Source organism: Diceros bicornis, chromosome 36 (genome assembly GCF_020826845.1).
Source record: "Diceros bicornis minor isolate mBicDic1 chromosome 36, mDicBic1.mat.cur, whole genome shotgun sequence".
NCBI classification, from domain to species: Eukaryota; Metazoa; Chordata; class Mammalia; order Perissodactyla; family Rhinocerotidae; genus Diceros; species Diceros bicornis.
The window spans coordinates 13,665,224-13,681,677 of record NC_080775.1 but is presented as its reverse complement, the minus strand read 5'-3'; the positions used below and the strand labels follow the sequence as shown (position 1 = coordinate 13,681,677).

General features: G+C 47.3%; 1 protein-coding gene across 3 annotated transcripts; it reads left to right on the top strand.

Moving 5' to 3' along the window:
• The first annotated feature begins 550 nt into the window (after nt 1–550).
• Nucleotides 551–11,369, top strand: UCMA (upper zone of growth plate and cartilage matrix associated). 3 transcript variants are annotated; one of them, XM_058532857.1, is made up of 5 exons: nt 551–608; nt 934–999; nt 1,102–1,197; nt 5,820–5,918; nt 11,237–11,369. In XM_058532857.1, exons 1-5 carry the CDS (start codon nt 551–553, stop codon nt 11,332–11,334), a joined length of 417 nt encoding a protein of 138 aa, XP_058388840.1. In that variant the 3' UTR covers nt 11,335–11,369. The 3 variants fall into 3 exon arrangements, with proteins under 3 accessions (XP_058388840.1, XP_058388841.1, XP_058388842.1); XM_058532858.1 differs by lacking the exon at nt 1,102–1,197; XM_058532859.1 differs by lacking the exons at nt 934–999; nt 1,102–1,197.
• The last annotated feature ends 5,085 nt before the right edge of the window (nt 11,370–16,454 follow it).

Sequence of the window (16,454 nt, the reverse complement as noted above, 5' to 3'; positions counted from 1 at the left end):
TGGCTCATGTGACCATGCAAGCATCACTCTGATAGGGGTCATCCAGTCTTTAGGGTCCCTCCTGGCCTGACACCTGAGTCAAAGGCCCCCACTAAGGCCCTCTTCCTCCGTCCGGCATGCTTCAGCCTCCAGGGCTAGGGTCCCCACCCCTATGCCCACCGCTGAAGCAGATGCCAAGAGCTCTTTGAAACGTCCCTTGGTCTTTGGAATTCTGACCCTGAGACTGGGCATTCCAACAGCAACTCCTTGGGTGCGGATCTTGGAAAAGCCACTTTAAAACTATCCCTGGGCCCCGATGACAGGCTCTGTTTCTCGGAGGTTTGCAAGTTGCCAAAAACATTTCTGGTGCTCCAGGAGGAGCAGCCAGCCAATGGAAGCAGCAGGCAGGACCCCTCCCACTCCCCCCCAACCAGTGGCATCCCTGCCTCTTTCCTCTCTCCTTCCCTCCCGGCCTGCCTGACATAGAAGTAAGGACCCAGCAGCCTTGAGGTCTGCAGAACCCTCTCTGTCTGCCCTGTGGTTCTCACACGAAGCTTCAGTCTCTCCAAAGATGGCCTATAGACAGCTGTTCCTTGTCTCCTGTCTCTTGGCTGTTGTGTTCCTTTCCAGTGAGTATGGGGATGCTCCAGGATGGATTGATGTTGGGTGAGGTTGCTCAGGTAGCTCAGGAGAAAGGGGGGGTGCTTATTGGTAAGACAGCCATGCCTGAGATGTGTGTCTGTGTATGTATGTGCACGCATGTGTGTGTAACACAGTACAAGAGAAAACAGCTTGCCTGGCAGTTTCCGGGGGAGATCAGCTCTGTAGCCGGTAAGTGAGGGACCCAGGGCCTCACACCACGGCCTGGCAAGTCACAGAGCCTTCAAGGGTCTGCTGTAGATAAGGGCTCCCCTCCAGGTGCCGCAGCCCTCATACTGTGCTCTCGTTCCTCAGTTCTGCAGGAGGGGACTGGTGCGTCAGTGGGCACCAGGCAGGTGGCAGGACAAGAGGCCCAAGAAGGTGAGTGCAGGGGCCACCCAGGGGTGCAGGGCAGGTGAGCTGGCTCCTGCGGTAGCCCTGGGGAGCCCGGGCTGGTTATGACTGGCCTCTCTTGGGTTTCAGGTGTGGAACAGAAGATTTTCATGCAGGAATCAGATGCCTCGAATTTCCTCAAAAGGCGCGGCAAGCGGTCCCCCACATCCCGAGATGAGATCAATGGTAAGGATGCTGGTGGCCTGCCTTCTCCTCGCCCTTCTGGTTCCTTCTCTCTCCCAGGTCAGCTGGGCTGCAGGGACGGCAAGGGACTGAGGGCTTAACCTAGGCCCTCAGGTATTAAAGTGACTGCAGCTCTGAATTAGAAACTCCACACTTCCTCGATTGCAGGTCATATCTTTGATTGACTATGCTGTCAGGGCAAGGAACAAAAAGGGACAATGCCACATCAATGCACTCAACAGTGATGAGATGCAACTCGATTTCAGAAAGTTAAAAACGTAAAGGGAGGGTGCCGGCCCGGTGGCGCAAGTGGTTAAGTGCGCGCGCTCCGCCAGGGTGGCCCGGGGTTCACCAGTTTGGATCCCAGGCGCGCACCGATGCACCACTTGGCAAGCCACGCTGTGGCGGCGTCCCATATAAAGTGGAGGAAGATGGGCACGGATGTTAGCCCCGGGCCAGTCTTCCTCAGCAAAAAAAGAGGAGGATTGGCAGATGTTGGCACAGGGCTGATCTTCCTCACACAATAAAAAATAAAATAAATAAATAAATAAAAACATAAAGGGGAAAATACATGTTCTAGTCAAGAAGGAACACGCTGTCCCCATGTGCGCTTTTGGGGTATTGTGCAGTGCACCCTTACCTGCAGGAGCAATAGCATTGCAAGCAGGAGAGAGCACACACGACTAGGAGAAGGGAATGTGGTTTGGTGACAGCTTTGCTGCTAAGTGGCCTAGGCCACTTCCTCCCCCTGGGCCCAAGTTTCCTTATTTATAAGCCCCTGAAAGTGTGGTGTTCAGCCAGCAGTGTTTTTGAACGTTTGTTTCCCATGCATTTGGGACACTTTTGAGCTTGGAAGCAATGTCTCCTTCTCAGCCCGAAATAGGCTCTGATGTCCCCTGCCTGGCGGGGACCCTCATTTCCATGACCTGCTGACCCTTGAAGGCATTTGAGTTTTCTGCCTTTGAACTAGATTCTTCCAAGGACGCTGAGCTCTGTCTCCGAGTCTGTGGCTTGATTCATTCCTTATGCGAGTGTCTGAATAAACTCTCTGTGTCCCTCAGCACACTCAGAAAGGTAACTTGCTCAGTAAAAATAACAGGGCTGTTTTCAAACGACGAGGATGAAAAGAGGTGAAAATGCTTAGAGATAAAATTCCTGTTTTTTGTTTTGTTTTAATTAATTGAATAAGTATAACCCCACTGGGGAAATCTCCAAGCTTCACACAACTTAGGATTTAAAAGGTAGCAAATATCATGAAACACTGAAAAGACTGTGATGGAGGTTGGGCAGTTCTTGATAGAAATCAGAGAAGCAACCTTCTGGCAGACTTGCAGTCTTGCAAGGAACAGGAGTCAATTTAGGACAGGCAGATAGTTTCCATCCTTGTCAGCTGTTTGAGAACGTGACAGCATGTGGCACGTGATGAAGCCAGAAGTCCCTCACCTCAAACAGAAGCTCAATGTGTCAGACGTGGGTGCCCGGGACAGCCTGGTGAATACCTAGGATGCACTTGAGTTCATCCGCGGACACCTGCTCAACCTATGTGGATGGACAGAACAATGCCCAATTATGTCTCAGGTTGGGTAAAGGGCCAGTGACACTTTGAAAAACTTGAATTTGGAACCAGGAAACAGGCATCTGACATCCTTAAGCTTCTGGGTAAAAAAGCAGGTTACTTTAGGATGAAAGGAGGAATTAATCCAATGAAATGCATGTTCTTGAGAAGGGATGTGCACAATGCATAGGATGCACGGTGTAAAAATGGTATCTTGTCCCCCAAATTAAATTGTTCTTACTCATTGCTGAGTCAAAGGTCCAATTTGTGGCACCTCCAAAAAGGCAATTTAGGAAGATTGTTTCTTTTCTGGAGTACTTGGGATAGAAAATGCTTCTATAGGAATTGGCAGTGGCTCAACAAGCACCCGCTTCCCAGACTGTAAGCCCCCACAGCAGCTGGCCGGTACCAGGAGCAACACTGGTGCCTATGGTGGGCCGTAAGGGGGATGCTGCATGCAAGGTGTGTTGCGGGCCAGTAGTGGAGGGTGGGTGTGTGGCACTCTGGCTCCTGGCCTAGCTCTGCTCATACCAGCTGTGTGACCTTGATTAGGTCACTGCACCTCTCTGAGCCTGAATCCCCTCCTACGAAATGTGTGGATGTGGGATAAAGGGCATGGCATGGGGAAGGACTGGAGTACCAATGCCTTCTGTCAGACTAAAGATTCCCAGAATTGTGTAGGTAATAGCACAAAGGTGTAAAAAAACGTGGGATTTAGTTAAACAATCTGCACTGAGACCAATTCACAGATAACTTGCTTTGTAATCAAAGTTAAATTAAATAATATAAACATAATATAACTAATATTTAATTAATTTACTTATTATTGTAAGCGCCTTACTTTCAAGCAGGATTTGAGATGGTTTACAGTATTATCATTTCACAAAGAAATACTTCTGGTTGTTTCTTCCAACACCCCTCTCATGTGGGGTGGAAGAGGAAACCAATGGCTTTCCTCGGCTTCTCTGCTTCCATTATCAACCCCCCACTTTCTCTTGCACATCCAAGCTGGTGGGGGTAACAGCACCTCGGTCTCCCCGCTTCAATGTGAGGGGAATCATACTGTGGGAGTGAGGCGTTCTGAGGGACCAGTTCCTCTGGCACCAGGCACAGCCTTCCTGCTGTCCTCAGTTCTTCCAGCTGAAGCCCAGTCAAGAGAAATATCTTGAAACTAAGAGAGCTTTAAATAATTTCCTCCAGACAACCACAGCTCTCACACCATAGAGGTCAATGTAAAGATTTGAAGGCAGAAATTGATGGACCTGGAAACTAATTTATTTTACATCTAAAAATCTATAATCTAGGGGGCGGCCCCATGGCATGGTGGTTAAGTGCATGCACTCCACTGCTGGCGGCCCGGGTTCGGATCCAGGGCACGCACCGAGACACTGCTTGTCAGGCCATGCTGTGGTGGCGTCCCATATAAAGTGGAGGAAGATGGGCATAGATGTTAGCCCAGGGCCAGTCTTCCTCAGCAAAAAAAAAAAAAAAAAAAGGAGGCTTGGCATGGATGTTAGTTCAGGGCTGATCTTCCTCACACAAAAAAATCTATAATCTAGAGAGATTGGGGGCACTAAATTAGAGCAAGTGAGGAATAGCAGCACCTGCTGGTGAGGTGTGATGTGGCAATCCAGGTGGGGAGTCTCTGGGGCTCAAGGTACTGCTGGGGAGCTTCACTGTTCAACTACCATGGAATGATCACCACATTTATGTGTTCTCAGCGACAGTTTTCAGTTACCATTGGGGATATTTCTTCCAACCATAGAGAAGTGCCTCCAATTTTATAATGTGGAACCAGGATTCCTCATAAAAGGTTTACAGCCAGCTTTACTGGAATGCATTGCCTTACAAAATAAGGGATACCTGCTTTTGGTATTTTCATCAGGAAGTTTACTGATCACCCCATATCCTGTCGTAGTTACCTACTGCTGTGTAATAAACGATCCCCAAATTTAGCAGCTTAAAACAACAAACATTTATTGTCTCACTTTTCAACATTTATTGACCCTTTTGCTGGGGTCAGCAATCTAGGCACGGCTTAGCTGGGGGCCTCAGGCTCAGGGTCTCTCAAGGCTGCAGTCAAGGAGCTGGCCGGGGCTGCAGGCATCTCAAAGCCTGATTCTGAGAAGATTCGCTTTCAATCTCATTCACGTGGCTGTTGGCAAGCCTCAGGTCCTTGCTGGCTATTGGTTATGGACACTAGTTCCTTGCCATGAGTGGGACTCTCCATAAAATAGCTTACAACATGACAGCTGGCTTCCCTCAGAGAGAGAGCAAAAGTGAGAGAGACTGAGAAAGAATGCGAGACAGAGAGACGGAAGCCACAGTCTTGTTTGTAACCTAACCCCAGAAGTCACAACCTATCACTTGTGCCAATGCGTTGTTTATTAGAAGCAAGTCACCAGGCCAGCCCATACAAGGGGAGGAAATTACCCAATGGCATGAATATTGGGAATCATCTTAGATGCTCCCACCACCACATGCCATCCTTTGTACCCTGTATAGATTTCTATCATAGCCGCCATATTGCTTGCTGCAACTTATTTCTATATCTTTCTCCTTAAGTGGAATAGTGACGTCTTAAATAGAGGGACAGAATCTTTCTTACTTGTCTTTTAATCCCAGTGTCTAGCATACATTCTGGCTGTGATAGGTGCTCAAAGATTTTAAATGGACTTGAAAATATTAATTAATGTGAAAGTAACTTTAAATTGGATTATTCTCTCATAGAACTCATTTCTGACCATCTGCATTTCTAGTTTCCAAGTGGCCTAACATACTTGGATACACCACTAATTTTAGGAGTGAAGCTAAACTGTTTCACCTTTTGGGGTCTCAGTCTTCTCATTTGCAAAATCAGGTGGCTGGATGGGATGACCTCCCAGTTCCTTCGAAATTTAAGGTCTACATCAGGAGTAAACCATTTCAGTAAAGCCCCCATTCTCAGCCCACCACAAACAACCCCTTCCCAACCAGATTATGTTTCTTAGGCAGAATGATTGGTGTTTTTCTAAATGAGTACAGCTGCCCCTATTCTCAGGGGCCATTCTCAACTCTTCCCCTTTCCTAGCGGAGAATAGGCAGAAGCTGCAGGCTGACGAGCTGCGGCGAGAATATCACGAGGAACAAAGGAACGAGTTTGAGAACTTTGTGGAGGAGCAAACTGACGGTAAGAGCCCTTCAGCCGGCGTCTTCGGGGAAGTGGGGCTCTGTGGGAAGATCACATGATTTGCCGCCACTTCTTCTCCCTAAATTTTAATCGGAGGAGAGAGGTAAGGGAAGCTGTACGCTCAATTCATATCCATGGGAGTCTTGAAAAGAAGAGAGCAAGTCTCAAAACTGCCTACAGAGGGGCCAGGTGGCACAAGCGCTTGAGTGCTCGCGATCCGCTGCGGTGGCCCGGGGTTCGCCGGTTCGGATCCCGGGCACGCACTGCCGCACCGCTTGGCAAGCCACGCTGGGGCGGAGTCCCATATAAAGCGGAGGAAGATGGGGATGGATGTTAGCCCAGGGCCAGTCTTCCTTAGCAAAAAAAGACGAAGATTGGCAGATGTTAGCACAGGGCTGATCATCCTTACAAAAAAATAACGCCTACAGAACTTGAAAAGGCATGGAAGAGGATAGAACACCGAGTGGTGGTCTGTGTGGTGGCCTCTGTCTCAGCGCCTACACTAGTGGCTTAGCTCTGGTAGAGTTGGGTTGGAAGGATTTCAAACTCACTTTCGAGTGCACTGGATTCACATCAATGTAATGGCTCTAGAAACTACTCATCCTGGAAAACCAAGGCCTTTATTTACCTAGTCACTACAATCAGCATCTCATCTGACTGGTGGAAGGAAACCAGGACAACCGAACTCAGAAAGCACTGATCATTGGTGCCCTGCCTTGTACCCTCCCCACCTCCAACACCAACACCTACAGCCGACGTAAAGGCTCCAACTCCCCCACAGCATTGAGCACCTGCAAGCTTCTACGTGGCTTGCTTGTGCCCATACCCAGCTGCTGTTAGTTTCTTCTTCGCTAAGCCTTGGCCTTAGCCTCAGTTGTCTCTCATCAGGCAATCGACTCACCTCATTCCCACCCTCAACTCTTGGGCAGTCATGGCTCCTGCCTCCCCCCTAGGAAGTGCTGATTTCAGCAAGGCCTCAAGGGGAGGCAGTGGGTGTGGGTGTGGGTGTAAGCATAGGGAGGCTCTATCTTTAAACCACAGCCTCCCACAGAGTGAAATTTGACTTTGCATCTATTAAGTGCCTTCAAGCATCACCCATAACAAAAATCCTTAGGAACATTTAATGAGGATCAGACCAGCAGGCCAGTGCAAGCGTATGCGCATGTTTCTTTCTGTTTTGGTCTTTCTCCAAACCTCAAGACTGGAATGATCCTGATCGAGCTCCTGGATGCACATGAGCTTGGACATAAGGCTCTAGTTAAGGTGATCTTTGTTAGAGAAAGTCAGCGATTTCAGTTCTGAAGTTGCCACCTCCTGGCTTGTTTGCTACCTGTGGGAGGTAACACCCTCTTAGGGCATCTCTTAGTGGAAAGGACACAATCACCAGGTACCCAAGGACAGACAGTAGGCCTCGCCCATTGTCCTGCACATGGTGGCACCTGGCTGAGCCCTGCAGACAGGTGTTGGGCTTGGGTCCCAGCAAATTAAACTTTCCTGGGAACACCTTGTGGAAAATTCAGCCTATTTTAACTCAGAGGCAAATACTTCTGTTAGAGATTTGTCTACCTTGGTGGACAGCTTGGGGAGAGGCATTTAAAAAATGAGTATGTGGCCTCCAAAATTCCCTCGGTGGTTTTTTACTCATAGTATTAATAACAGCATTTTCTTTTGTGCATTTTTAAATGTTTCAGGTCCAAATCCATAGCACGTGAGTGGAAAACCATCGCTGTTTTCCCTTTCATGATGAATTTGGGTGAGGGGTTAGGCACCTAAGAGATGGCACGTCTTCAACCAAAGCCAGAAACTAAGATCAAGAACCTCAGGCCTTGCCCACAAAGACAAAAACACTGCAGGGCAGGGCACAGGCCTCCAGGGACTGTGGTGACAGTAGCTGTCATCACTCATTGAGCACTCGCTCCATCAGGCACTGCACTGAACCATCTAATCCTTACGACCAGCCTCTCAGATAGGTCCTCAATTTCCATTTTACAGTTTCAAAAATTCAGGCTTAGAAAGGATACATGAATAACCAACGTGACATAGCTAGGAAGGGGTTTGAACGAAGGCGTGTTTGCCAGCAAAGCTCATGTTTTTATAAATGAAGCATGACTGAATGTGTAGAGGTCTTGGAGATCTTCTTCAATCCAGGGACTGGCCCATGAGGATGGATGGAGTGAGGAGAGTAAAGCACAGCGGTCCAGAGGGGGTCTCCCCAGAGCTAGATAAGGGAAGGAGGCAAAGAAGTGGAGAGGGCCCAGCCTGCCAGAGCGTACATATGACAAAGGTGAAACTCATTTCAATCCTCCTCCTCTTCACTTGCCTCTGCCCTAGAACACTGCTGCACAGCGGCCAGGTTGCCAGAAACCTCCACCCTGGGGCAGTGCTCATAGCCCTTCTCCGAGGCCCCTACACTCCCCCTGGTTTCAGTTAGCTATCTTGATCTGACAATGTCATCTATGCTCAGAATAATTGAGAGCAGTTGGATGTTCGCCCTTTCCCCGAGGTACTTGCTTCATAAAGGTGAATGCTGAGGAATTACTGTGGTTGACTGAAAGGACTGAGATTTCCAATGAAGGAATTTTAGGCAGAGAGATTTCTGGACAAGAGTGACCTTCATGAAGGCCTGAAAACCCCATCTCAAAGGCCCCTCTATCAACCCACTCAGGACACTGGTCCTAGTCTGGGGAAGTGGGCTGTGAACGGTTACAGCCTCACTCAGCTCAGTCATGACTCTTGGTTGCAACTCCACTCAAAGCCACCAGCTTCACAAGGCAAAAATGCCCTTGAGTTCTGCCTCCAAAAGTACCAAGACAAACAGTGTGTTGAGCTGCCATTTCTAAGGCTTATGTGGTAGCATAAGTCTGCCTCTACCTTCAAAGTCAGTGCCTGGGTCAGGCCATCCCAGGTTGGCTGCATGACACCTAGCTTGGCAAAGGATGCCTGGCCACAAGTGGTCCCCTACACAAAAGCCATACTGTCCAGGCCATAGATCTTTACCAGAGAGGCCTCCCCTTTAAGTGAAATGGTCTAAGAAGAATTTGGCATGACCTGGAAGAAAAAAATTAACTTCTACATCAAAATCATGCTCTCAAGATTGAAAATAGGAGCTGGTCTACCTGATCTGAGAAAGGTCTGAACAGCTGAAGGCTAATACCCAAAGCTCCAACCTGGGCCTGACTCTCTTCTCAGCTGTTCCTGGAGACCAAGTCTCTAAGGGGATTTTCAGCACCAAGGGCAGCGCCAACTCCAAGCTCACCGGGGAAGGAAACATTCACAGCAGCCATGGTGCCTGTTACCCAATGGTAACAAGGGGCCCTTCCTATTGAAGGCATCTGGCTCTCATGGGTGCTAAGGACCATAGAGACACCCATTCTCCACACCCTGAAGCCACCAGGCTGTCCTGTTAGCCCAATGCCACAGAGGATGCATTTCACTAGCACTCAAGTCAGGTTCACAGGCTTTTTGGTGAAGCCCACATTTGAGAAAATAGAGGCAAGGAAGACACTTTGGGTTTTGAATCCTTGATACTATCTTCTTCTGTTAGGACTTCCCATCCCCCCAACATTTTTCATGAATACTTTTTAAAAAATTGTGGTAAAATATATATAACATAAAGTTTGCCATCTTAACTATTTTTAAGTGTGCAATTCAGTGGCGTTTAGTACATTCACGATATTGTGCAACTATCACCACTATCTCTTTCCAAAACCCTTTTACAACCTCAAACAGAAACACTGGATACAGAGGGCCAACTGTATTCATTGTACTATGCCATTTTATATAAGGTACCTGAGCATCCTCAGATTTTGGTATCCACGGGAGTTCCTGGAATCAATCTACCCAGAATACAAAGGGACAACTGATTATACATTCATCTATCTATCTCACATTTTGTTTATCCATTCATTTCTTCTTGTTCGAATTCTCTTAAGTATACACCTAGGAGTGGAATTGTTAGGTTTTACTTTTGAGGAGCCTCACGTATACTTTTTAAACACTGATGGCCTTGCGATATCTCCTCGAGCTTAAATAGCACCTAAAAACAAGCCAGTCTTGGGGCCGGCCCCGTGGCTTAGCGGTTAAGTGCACGTGTTCTGCTGCTGGCGGCCCGGGTTGGGATCCCGAGCGCGCACCGATGCACCGCTTCTCCAGCCATGCTGAGGCCACGTCCCACATACAGCAACTAGAAGGATGTGCAGCTATGACATACAACTATCTACTCGGGCTTTGGGGGGAAAAAATAAATAAACAAAATCTTAAAAAAAAAAAAAAACAAGGCAGTCTTGAATTGGCATCAGCAGCCTAATTCTGCAATTGTACAAAGGCTTTACTCAGAAACATGTCTTATCAAAGACAGCAAAATCAGGACTTTCTTACTCATTTAAAACTCCCTCCGGGACCGGCCCGCTGGTGTAGTGGTTAAGTTCACGTGCTCCGCTTCGGCGGCCCAGGGTTCGCAGGCTCGGAGCCCAGGTGCGGACCTATGTACTGCTTACCAAGCCATGCTGTGGCGGCGTCCCACATAAAATAGAGGAGGATGGGCATGGATGTTAGCCCAGGGCCAATCTTCCTCAGCAAAAAGAGGAAGACTGGCAATGGATGTTAGCTCAGGGCTAGTCTTTGTCACCAAAAAAGAAAAAAAAAAAAAGACAACTCCCTTCTGTTCTTTTTAGCCTTTTACTATGAAAAATTTCAAAGAGATGGAAAAGTATATAGCATAATGAACGTTCATATAACCATCACCCAGAATCAACAATTATCTAATTTCCCCACATTTTGCTTCATCCATCCCTTTTTCCAGTTAGTTTTACAAATATAATTTTCTTTTTCAAGGTTAGAAAACATAGAACAGTAGAGAAAAATTACTCATAATCCCATCACTAGACGTTGACAATTATTTCCTTCCATGATTTTTCAACAGCATGGCCTGTAATCCAGTTTTGTCACATTTGTATTTTGGTTCTTAGTTGTCATGTCTTTCACCCAGTCTCTGCATAAGGCTCTTCCTCTTTGCTGGTTGTGTAGGGGAAGAGCCCTGAACTGGAATGCCAGACCCTGGTCTCGGCTCTCTTGGTAGCCAGCTCTGTGACCTTCACGGGTCTGGGCCTGATCTGAAAAATAAGGCTTTTGGACTCAGTGTTCTCTCAGGCCCTTCCAGCTTGGACATTCTGTGTCTGTCACCAACATACATAGACACAGTTGATTCATGTCACCACAGGGTGAGCAGTTGGGTTGATGGCTGCTAAGAGAGCTTGGCGGCTCTCCTCAGATCAGAGTCCTCTCTGTCCTGACATGATGACTTCTTCTCTCCTCCCCAGAACAGGAAGAGAGAAGCCGGGAAGCTATTGAGCAGTGGCGCCAGTGGCATTATGATGGGCTGTACCCATCATATCTCTATAACCGCCACCAAATCTGACCTCGTCTTGAGAGACCCAGCAGACGGAGCTTGAAACACACATACCCAGCCCAGGTGTTCGAGCAACTCTCTCCCACACAAACAGGCCCCTTCAAAGGGTCTCAACTTGGGGCCTGCAGTGTCCACACACATATGCCTCTCATTCCAATGGATGAAAATGCCCTGGCTTTCGCTTCTTTGCAGATGATTTTCTGAGGTGAGCAAATGCCTGTAGGTCTTCTAGCACCAAACCTACAGTGGTTTCCTATTGCCTAGCCACTGTTCCCAAAGTAAGACTCTTGTCCAACAGAACAATGAAAAGAACCACAGGAAAGAGAAAATACGTTTGCTTACAGCCTTCAAATAAACATGCTGAGTCAACACTGTGCGTGACCTTCATGACTCTCAAACTGAGCAGTGTCAGCTTGTCTCCCGTGAGTGACGATGCTCCTCTCACTGCCGGGGGTGTTTGAAAGCTTGAACAAAGGAGTACTGCTCACTGCCTCCTCAGTGTGTATGAGCAGTCCGTGAATGAAAGAACAGGATAAGACGACTGTTCTGGTGAAACTATTCTCTGAGATGATCACGGAGCCCAGGTGCTTCTCACGTCTCTAAAAGAGTTTAAGGTTCAACTGTGGTTTCTTAATCACATCAGTCAGAGCCAGGGTTATAGCAAGGCCAGTTGTTACCAAGACCAGAAATCAGCTGAAATTGAGTTTTGGTGTCATCTCCTTTTTCTTCATAGTGTCTGTATTAGTCAGCTAGGGCTGTCATAACAAAGTACCACAAACTGGGTGGCTTAAGGCAACAAAAACTTATTCTCTCAGAGTTCTGGAGATTAGAAGTCTGAAATCAAGGTGTTGGCAGAGCCACACTACCTCCAAAGGCTCTAAGGGAGGATCCTTCCTTGCCTCTTCCAGCTTCTGGTAGCCCAGGCACTCCTTGGCTTGTGGCAGCTCCAATCTCTGCCCCCACTGTCACATTTCCATCTCTCCCCGTGTCTTCACATCATCTTCCCTCTATGTGTCTGTGTCTCTTCTCTTTAAGGACACTAGTCACACTGAAATAAGGGTCCACCCTAATAACCTCATCCTAACTTGATTACATTTGCAAGAACCATATTCCCAAAGAAAGTCACATTCACAGGTACCCGGGGTTAGGACTTCAACATCTCTTTTTGGAGGACACAATTCAACCCACAGCAGTGCCCCTTTCTTCTCTCCCAACCACACTGCCTTCCTGCCCCAGACTCAGCATCTATCCCACCTCCATCCTTACTCTCGACTACCTTCAGAAATCCCAGAGTAAGAATGCAGAAAACTCAAGAACAACTTAAGCAGGCACCTCTGTGGGCGGGTCACAGTACTCTAGAAGATAAGAGGACTCTAGATGAGGAATAAGCACCCATTCTTGGCCATCTCCCTGCCCCCACCCCTGGGCCCTCTGCTTCCCCCATGACTTGGGGTCCCTGGTCAGCTAGTCCAGCCTGCTTTTGAGGTTGGACTTCCAGAACAGGATAGGGCAACTTTGCTTTGAGGAAAAGCTGCTCAATTGTGTTAAAATACTCCACCAGAGGTAGGGCTATTTATTAGATCAGGACACTTTGCAATGAACCCATGTTTTAAGTAATTTTTTAAAAGACAGATAAAATCTTTAAAAACATTCTAGTGATTAAGTGAGTATGCATATTCCAAATCACCTCATGTGTAGTCAGCATTGTATTTTCTCACACAAACTCCAAGCAGGAGTGGAACTGGCCTTGGGAAGGTAGGAAGGGCATTGGGCAAACTCATTAAATTTACCTGGGCAGGTAGAACAGAGGAGCCATTCTCTTCTCAGGAGTCCTGGGATTCATAATGTGGAGACTCAGGCTTGGGGGAGAAGTCAAGTCCCCTCACAACAGAAGTCAAAGCAGTGCCCAATTTTTCAGTGGCATGACTGTTATGAGAGGTTCGGGGATTCGATCGGAGACGTAAAAGACACTTTCCACTCCAAACAAATGGACTGAAGGTATATTTTATTATATAGAGGATAGTAAAGGCGACAGTCTGCAAACAGATCCAAATAGGTCAAATATTAAGAGGGAAAAAACATCAGCCCGACTGGAAAGGGAAAACACCCGCATCGGCTGAAGAGAAATGACACAAATCAACTGGAGAGAGAAACACCAGGTTGACCGAAAAGAGAACACATCAAATCACTTACTACACATAAAATCAATTGCTTCACATCAAATCAGTTACTCACAACATCCACGCCCCACTGCCGGGAGAGCCCTGTCAATCGACACCGCTGGGCAAGGATCACACGTCCTGGGCAAGGTGTCCCTTCCACAGGTGGAACTCTCACCAGGGCTCAGTTTCCAGCAGTTTTTATACCATCAGTAATTTTCAGAGTAAGCAATTACAGAGTTTGTAGAGCAAGCATTTAGTGTTTCCATGTACAAATGATTATCAGTGGTGTATGTGCATGAGCCCCCTGGCTAACGTCCCAGTCCAGTAGTTGTGTACGTGCATTGTTCTCTTTGGTTATCGTCTCAGCCCGGCACAGATGGCCAGTCCATTCCGGGCTACGATGCTCCAAGAGCCTTGAAATGTTACAACTTGCAACTCTCTCCCTGGGAGAAAGGCCAGTTCCCACCACACAGAAAGCAGCTTTGTATTTTTTTGTGTGTGTGTGCTGGTGGCTGTAGGTCAATGGAGCGGCCAAACATGGCTGTACTCATGTCAAGACAATGACACACCTGTGTTAAATGTGCCTTAAGTGAGAGGATCGGTAGCCAAGACTCCAGAATATTCTGATTATGCTCTTTGGGGATCAGTGAGGTATTTGCTCTAAAGTTATATTACCAACACGTATCTTAGTTGTCTGTGGGTGTCTAAACTGGATCAAACCAGAATGCTTCCAAAAGGACACCAGGAGAGTAATGAAGAGCTTCCTCAGGCTTGGAAAAACATGCATAAAATATTCAACTGAAAACTGCATTTCACCACTTAAAACATCCTTTATACATTTATTCATCCTTACCCAATCTTTCTTTTTTTAAACAAGACATTTCTACTGTAAAATTATTTTAGTTACAATATGTGCTCAGAGTAGCAAATTCAAGCAACACAGAAATCCATTACAGAAAAGAGGAGTCTTCTCTCTTTGCCTCTTCAATTCTACCGAGGTGAGTCCTGTCAGTGGTTTGGTGTGTATCCTTCCACTTTTTCTGTTGATACTCACATACGTACTCCATTCTTTATAATGGCAACATGATATATAATTATATAAATCCAGACAGCCCCACTCTCAGGAGCGCAGGAAGGGGCTACTCAGCAGATCTGAGTTCGCTGGACAGAACTGCTGGGACCAGAAGCTGAGCTCTGACAGCTCCTGCTTTCTAACAAGGTCTCACACGAGCATTCACCTCAAACAGGTAGCTGCATTATTACAGTGTCACCTACATGTTATGGCTTCTTTCTAGAAGCAAGGAGAGCATTATGAGATGGGGTACTTTTACTGGAACTCTTTTCAAGGTGGACCTGGTGCAGCTCTGCTGGCCTTAAGCACACTTCTCTGTGGGTAATGGGTGTTCAGGGAACTGTCTGTGCTCCCAAGTTTTCCCTCAGTAAGCTCTATTTTGTATTTACATCGCACGGCAGGGGGCGGGGGGGTGTCTTTGCTCCCTTTGCATGTCAGTGAATATGCTCGAGTTTATTTGCCCCTTCCTTTTTCAGTAAGATTTCTGGAAATGAAACAATGGGTCATAACTTATACACATGTTAAACTGGATAAATCAGATTTCTCTTGAAGAGGTTATATGCTTACTATCACTGGACATCTTTGCCAATCTTTTCCTAAACCAAACAAATTGAGAACACTGGCAGAAAAGTCGGGGAGAGAGAACCCTTGCAATATACACTATTCATGGTGCCTCCACAGAGAGCAAATCTCACCCACAGCTCTATTCTCCAGATCAGACTTCAGCAGGTGATCGGCGTACACCCCACCTACATGATCCATATATTTCCACCAGCCACCCCATTGCCTTCAGGCCTGTTTTCAACAGAAAGGCTGTACAGGAAACCTGTTGCTCTCTACAGCCGTCACTGAAAGTACCAGGAGCTTCAAATTAGAATGTGATAGCAGTGGAAGAAACCGGCATAAAATAAAAACTTTGCAGATGCCTCGATATGTCATTGCTATTTTTACTCATTACCTGGTGAGACTGAAATTATTTGGGAGGAATGAGTATTTCAAAGTTTCAAAGCATAAATCTCAACAGAAAGGAATGGAGTTCTGTGTTTGCCTTCCGTCTCCTCAGTCTCTAATCTAGATCAGAGAAATCAGTCAGCTTGAGTGGAACTAAGGGCAGAGATGGTCCTCTCCTGAATTACTGGGCAGGGGACGCATGCACGGATCCCGTCTGCTTCCTACTACACCTCTGAAAGTGGCAGAACAGGGAGACTTCACAAACTGGCCAGATAGACCCCCAGCTCGAGGTCTGTGCTCTTGGCAGTAAGGCTCCTTATAGTACCTAATCCTACTTGTAGATTAGGAATTCATAACAGACATGTAGTAACAACACATGCCCATCCTTAGCTCAGTTACCGAGTGAAGTGAGACGTGGTGAGCTAGCCAGCTGGGGTTGGTAGTTGGGCAGCACTGCAAGCTTAAACTGTTGCTAGCTCAGCTCATAAGTCAGGGCTGCAGGCTGATGGCGCAGAGATACAAATGAGCTTGCACTCTACCCACATGAAACTGCCCTCTTGCTGGGCCAGGAGCTGGATGCCAAGCCAGGCCCTGAAGGCCAGACCCAGTCCCTGACCCTTCAAGCTGGTAACCTTAATTTATGAGTCGGGTGTGTGTTTTTACAGACTCAATTTGTGCAAAAAAGAAAAGGTTACCCTCTCACCTTAGCCAGGAAAGAAAAGGAGCCATAATCTGGCTCCTATCGGTAACAATTACACACCCAAATACCCAAATGCCTTCTGCCAAGAGGGCCAGCAACAGGTGGATGGCAGCTGACAGACCGGACCCTGACTCATGGCCATACCCCAAGCCACCTGTCTCAAAAGGCCTGCCATGTCCACAGGCAGGAATGCTGGGGCCATACAGATGTCAAAAACCAATGGTCTGGGTGAGTGCCCGATTTA

Bases quoted from the DNA above. Each gene is read 5' to 3' on its own strand.
- UCMA (XM_058532857.1), top strand. From the start codon at position 551: ATGGCCTATAGACAGCTGTTCCTTGTCTCCTGTCTCTTGGCTGTTGTG. The intron at 609-933 runs GTGAGTATGGGG...CTCGTTCCTCAG, and splicing joins GGCTGTTGTGTTCCTTTCCA to TTCTGCAGGAGGGGACTGGT. The intron at 1,000-1,101 runs GTGAGTGCAGGG...CTTGGGTTTCAG, and splicing joins AGGACAAGAGGCCCAAGAAG to GTGTGGAACAGAAGATTTTC.